This window comes from Pistacia vera, unplaced genomic scaffold (assembly GCF_008641045.1).
Source record: "Pistacia vera cultivar Batoury unplaced genomic scaffold, PisVer_v2 Contig500, whole genome shotgun sequence".
Taxonomy (NCBI): domain Eukaryota; kingdom Viridiplantae; phylum Streptophyta; class Magnoliopsida; order Sapindales; family Anacardiaceae; genus Pistacia; species Pistacia vera.
Genome location: NW_022196336.1, coordinates 43,156 through 49,691, shown reverse-complemented (window position 1 = coordinate 49,691; position 6,536 = coordinate 43,156). Strand labels below are relative to the sequence as shown.

Here is a 6,536-nt window from a genome sequence, read left to right as displayed (position 1 = left end):
GCCACAACCAACCACCTGTATTTCACATAAAAAAGTATTGGCTACAATAGACAGATCGTGTCCAAGTTGATCACTTTTATATAAATATGTTACTATATTGCACAAATAAAATTTCTAAATATAGGTCACAATATTGTTTAATCAAACTGACAAATCATATACTTAAACACCTACTTATCTCCATCACCTAGCAATTTTTTTTAAGCCAATAAACGACAACATTGGGCAAACTCCATCGTAATGGAGAAAGTTTGGGCGGCCACATTTTCTCAGTCAAATCTTGGCCAAACACCACCTTTATTTCAATAAAAAATTATGTAGATAGATACATCATTCGAAGTCGATCATTTTTATATCAAATATGTTACTATTACGCACAAATAAAATTTCTGGTTTCCAAAATAGATTGACAATTTTCCAGCTTATATTTTAGGTAATCTACTATTAAGAGATATTATTAATTATTACTTATACACTAATTACTGTATTATGTAATTAATACAGTAAAACCTCTCTATAGTCATAATGTTGGGACTAACTAATTTTATTACTATACAGAGGTTATAACTTAATGGAGGTGTAGTTACAAAAATTATAGTTTTAATTTCTTATTTTATAATTCATATTTTAGTAGTACAATATTAGGATTTCAATTCATATTTTTGTAATATTATGATTTCAATATAGCGTTTCAATTACCTATTTTTGAAACAGATAAAATATTGTTTCTTAAAACCAGCAAAAATAAGTGTCATTGATAGAATTGTAAATACAGTTGATGCATGGTCAATTGATGTGAAGCCACAGACAATTGTCAATGGTTTTAAGCGCTGCAAAATTAGGACCACTAATGTCAATAAATTGTAAGTTACAAATGAAGTGGATGAGGAGAATAAAAGAATCACTATAGAATTGAGTGATCAGATTCGACAAATTCACTATACTAATCGAATGTATATTAATGTCTTCTTCGATTATCCAAATGAGCAACAAATCGTGTATACTTTAACCAAAGGAGAAATCATTGTTGCAATTAGATAAGAAGAGAAAATAATCCTAAGGATAATAGTATGAAAATACAAAAAATCGTGTGTCATGAAGCTCTAAACATGTTTGAGAAACTAAAAATATTTTGGCTTCAACAAGAAGTTATCCATGCTAACGAGCTATTACGTACTCGTAAAGTAAAATATGTGATAACAACTCTAAAACATAAATCATTGTCCCAAACAATTTTAAATAAATATTTTATTTCATTTTAAACCTTTAATTTTACGTGACATATTTTTTTTGGTAATATATAGATAATTATTACTATGTAGAGACAACTTTCCTTAAAGCGAGAATTAGAAAAATTATAACGTATTACAATGTAGAGTTTATTCTTATTTATAACTATCCTAAATAGAGACTAGAATTTTTTATGACTATATAAAGTTTATTCCTATATAGAGTATCACTATAGAGAGGTTTTACTGCATATGAGTTCGTTAGTAAATAATATAGAAAAAATTATTTAAACATCATTAAATTAAAAAATAACCCCATTACATATCCCTAAACTTTTAAGACAATCGCACCTAAATACACTATTTAAGTGTTTGGTAAACATAACTATCTACATTATAATCTTTATATATATAAATATATATATTCCTGTAGCTAATAATCATATTTATCATGAAATAAATATTACTCTTTATCAACATGACATCATTTTTCATTATTTAAAGATAACTTTATATTTTCAAGGATGAAAATTTTCGGTCTAAATTCTAAAACTCTATCGAAAAAATAATATAGATATACGAGTAGAATCATGATACTAAAGGTATTTAAAACGTAAATCACCACTAAATAGCTTAATGATCAATTAGAACTATTGAATGTATTACTCAAGAGGTTCTGAATTTGATTCATTTGTGTTATTAATAGGAATGATCATTGAATGGATTTATCTAATTATCAATTTTAGAGTCTTAAAAAATTAATTAAGATATACATAAACTGATTTAGACATCCTCAATCACAAAATAAAAAAAACAACAAAGTAAATATTACCGAGTATAATATTTTTTATCTGTATAAACAACAAATTATGCATTCTTCTTTTGGTTTTGCTGATGACAATAGAATATTAAAATGTTAAAATGTGTACGAGTACACTTGGAGCAGATTTAAAGGGTCAAATTGGACGTCAATTCCAAAATTAAATTGGAATTAGACACGACAACTTCCGTATTAATTAATTTTGCGAACAATTGACAAACATCGTTGCGTGTAGATATTGACGAATCCAGGCATCACGGTCTGCATTCACATTTGTACAACAATGAAATGACCCATTTTACAGTGTGAAAAAAGAAAATGTAAATGCGCCAAATTTGTAGTGAATCCCACATACCTCACTTTTGAAGCCCAATAACACGAGTTCTCAAAATATTAAAGACACTTACAATAACGGGCTATTCTATACACTTTTAATCAATTCAATTCACTTGGGGAAAGAAATTCCTTCATAAAAAGCATATTTTAACACAAAGAAAGTAGAAACAAATGCATATTTATCTGCAAATAATAAGAGTTAAGTGTTAATATTCATGCTTAGACTTTACTTACAAGAAGAAGAAGGTTGGTTGTTAAATGACTATGGCGATGCTGGGTTGGTAGAGGCATAAGTATTTACTAGAGCCAAGGCATTGCTCGTCAAATGAGAAACTTTAACAACGTGTCTCCGGAGCATGGTCTTCACATTTGTGTTCATTGGCTTACCTTTTAGTCCATCCATACAAGTATCCTCATCCGTTAATGCTACACTTACCCATGTTTGAATATCACTCATTATCACCCCAAAATTTGAGCTTTTAATATCACCCATTTCCTCTATAGACTGTTGGAGCTCATCTACCGAATCATTTATCACCTCTATGCAATCTGTCATTGCTTCTACTGCCTCTTTAGGCATCAACCCTGGAATTTTAGACATCTTGATCATCATCCTTGATGTTGATTTCGTGGCTTTGAGGGTTATGTTGAGGGCAGTAGTTGCTAATTCTTTAGGGTTGGTTTTGATTTTGTTTGCGTAGATTGTAAGGGAGTGGTAGCACAATTTGGGATACATTGTTGCATCACATGCAATTTTTATGTACTCTGTGTTTGTTTTACTGGCAAGCATTGTTGTGCTTAAGGTTTTGTTGGCCGAGAAACTAAGAAGAATGAATAAAAGTACTAATGCAGGGCTCAAAAATGAACTTGCCATCCTCTCTATATCTCAGGATGTTACAGAAAAACAGTGAGAGCTTGCTGAAATTAGAGAGGANTGCAATTTTTGCAAGAAAAAGATCGCAGAGAACTTGTATTGTCAGAAATGCAGAAAAAAATCGAAATTCCCATAGATGAGGTATGTATATATTTTTTTTTCCCTTAGTAAATTGTAGATTACAATTCAATTGTTTATGGAATTATTGTTAATGTTACAATAGGTACAAGATAGAAATGAAAGTGCAGAAACAACTTTTTTATTGTTTGATTCAATAGCCTAGAAATTGATTGGACTATCCTGTTCTCAATTACTGAACAAACAAGAGAATGACCCAGGAACAATCTCGAAACATTTGTATGAACTGTGTGGCGAGACATTTGTTTTCAAAATCAGGTTGGGACATTCAAACCTCAAGGAAGGATATCAATCTTATACTGTAGTGAAAGTATTTCTAGTCAATCATAAACTGGAGAATGAATACAAACTACAAGAATTGGACAAGGTTAGTATAGGCTTTGATATGAATTTTTTAATTTGTCCAGATTATTCAAGTAATATAAACAGACTGTATTAAACAATAGGCAACGGGTGGAGAAGACGGCACATACAAAAAAACTGAAGAAGAAGAAGATGAATTATAAGTATTAGTGGTAGATGTTACTAAACCTGGTGTTGAACATCGTGACCATAACACGGCAACAGACAAATCAACTTTCGAGAAGACAGATGTAATAGTTTGAAAACAAGAACGAAGAGAACTGAAAAAAGATAGGATTGAACAAAGTACATCTGCTAAGCAAAATTGTCATGGGAATGAAAAGAAAAAGCAAAAGCTATGATAAAATGTGTAAACATTAGTTTGCACGAATGTTATTCATTACCACATTCAATAATAATTTTTTAACATTCTTATTTTTATATTGAAATGAAAAAAGGTTTTAAAAAAATTATTTTAATAGTGCTTTCGGGCAGAAGTAATATATATTTAAAAACATATTATAAACATTGTTGCAAAAACACATTAAATATTTACATATGTTTATAAACATTGTTCCCAAAACAGAGAAAATATTTACAAATGGTCAGTATTTCAATACAATACATCAAGTATGAACAACATCTGGAGTAGTGTCAGAAACAACCTGATTTATCTATTCTTCTTGCAATTGTAATTGCTCCAAGAAAGCAGAATTTTCATTTGGAAATCGCAACTTAAATTCGTTAACACAGGCTGCTCGAGTTTCCAAGAACATCTGAGTTAGTAAACCAATGCTTCATTCCTGTCTGCTTCAGCTTGAGCAATAACAGATTCTATTTTAGTATTGGAGTCAATTAATTCTTTTTCATGTCTTTTAGGAAGACAAACTTCTTCATGAATTTTTTCACAATTTTGTCCAACAACTTTAACTATCTCCTCATGATCCTTTAATTCAATTATAACTTCTACATATTTGTTCTATAGATAGTTGTTTTCAACTGTAAGTTTTTCCTTTTGAATGACTATCTTTTTTTTTTCTTTTTCTACAGTTTAATAATGATATTGTCAGACCCTTGCCAATGTCGATTCATTTCGAGCAAACAATACAAATTTTGTTAATAAAACAAGACAAAAACAATTAAAAAAATTATATGATCATCAAAAAAATAAAGTGAAACAAATGATATATTTTATATCAGCAAAGTTACCTCATCTGGTGTAAGTCTATCCAGATCTGTTGCATGTATATTCTTCAAAATTCTTCCCACAATTAGGAACTATATTTACTTCCTTGCTGTTGTTCTCACGCTTTCTTCTCTTTAACAATTATCTCTCTTCTATATCTTCATCATTCGGTTCAATTGGTGAAAATATTTTTTCAGATGTAGATGGTGTAAGATGTGCAGAAACAATCAATTTGGTTGGGGAAATTGTTACTGCAACTGTTGCAATTGGACCTGTTTTCACAAATATAATTTTCATTAACAAAATCAAAAACAATAAATTTCTAACAAAAACAAGCTGCAATTATATTAAAATTCATAATACTGCTTTTTGAATTAAAATCCGAGTATTTGCTCAGCATATCATAGATGTCAAAAGTCTGTTGTTGCTGAATAAGAAGTTCCAATCTTTCTGTAGCAATTTCATTTCCCTTACTACTGCTGCTTTCATTGTCCTCTTTTTGAAATCTGACCACTCAGTAGGTAATCCACCGCAGCCTTTCTTACAACCCAATAAAAAGTACCTATCATTCCACCCTCGCAACTTATTGCTCAAACCTGTTAACAACACTTTACCCTTCCTACTCTCGATAAAGTAAAAGGGACTATTGTGTCTCTTTTTAATTGCATAAAAATAGTTAAAAATAAAAAACATTGGTTCAATTGTATTCATCAAGCAAATAACTTCGAAAGCCATAACAATTTTCCAACCATTTGGATGGAGCTGGCTCGGTGCTCTATTATAAGCCATCATTACTTTTCTACAAATGGAGAGAGTGGAAGAACTAAGCCATATTGGAAAAATATTTCAAAAAAGGTAAAAAAACCCAGAAGGAGGAATTATGAATATATAAAACTCAGGCGAATCACAAGGCAGTAAATCATAATCGTTAGAGATATTGTAGTCTTTTCGAAAGTTTAGAACTTCTTCATCAGAAAGGGTGCTGCTAATTTCTAAAATAGACATTTTCAAGAAGAAAAATGATATTAAGAACCAGAGGAATAGGAAATAACTTCACTTACCTACGAATTAATTTTAAAGACGTTGAATGAATCCGCAATACTTAGAACAAGAATAATACCCTAAATCCCCAAAATTATTTTAAATAAATCGCAAGAAACTAAACGGTATTGAATTGTAGATTTTACAAATTTCCAAACATTATTATATTTACTGAATTGTGTTCTTTTATTTCTGCTCACAAACAAATTGAAATTCAATTTATTGATTTGTTTTACTTTTTAAAACTTGGACAATTGTTTTCTTAAATCCTCATTGATGATTACAATGTTCTTCTCTTAAGCCCATATTAATGATCGTACAAAATCCTTCATATTGCATTTGATTAAGCCCAGGTATTGTAAACATTCTGAATTTTTCAACTATATCGTTTGATAATTATTTTATTGACTGTACATTAATTACATATTTGATTCTTTAATGTTTTATTTATGTAATGAATTAAATTATGTCATTAATGAAGTATTGTTAACACAATATTTTTTAAATGAATTGATATATAAATATTTATTTGGATGTCAAACAATTTATACGTTGTTCTTGTTATTGTAA

General features: G+C 29.5%; 1 protein-coding gene across 1 annotated transcript; it reads right to left on the bottom strand.

Moving 5' to 3' along the window:
- Positions 1-2,286: 2,286 nt before the first annotated feature.
- On the bottom strand, positions 2,287-3,285 carry LOC116105607 (pectinesterase inhibitor 10-like). Its single transcript, XM_031392015.1, has 2 exons — positions 2,620-3,285; positions 2,287-2,310 (listed from the first exon to the last, which is right to left on the bottom strand). The coding sequence occupies exon 1, from the start codon at positions 3,257-3,259 to the stop codon at positions 2,648-2,650; it is 612 nt and encodes a 203-aa protein (XP_031247875.1). The 5' UTR covers positions 3,260-3,285; the 3' UTR covers positions 2,287-2,310; positions 2,620-2,647.
- Between the last annotated feature and the right edge of the window lie 3,251 nt (positions 3,286-6,536).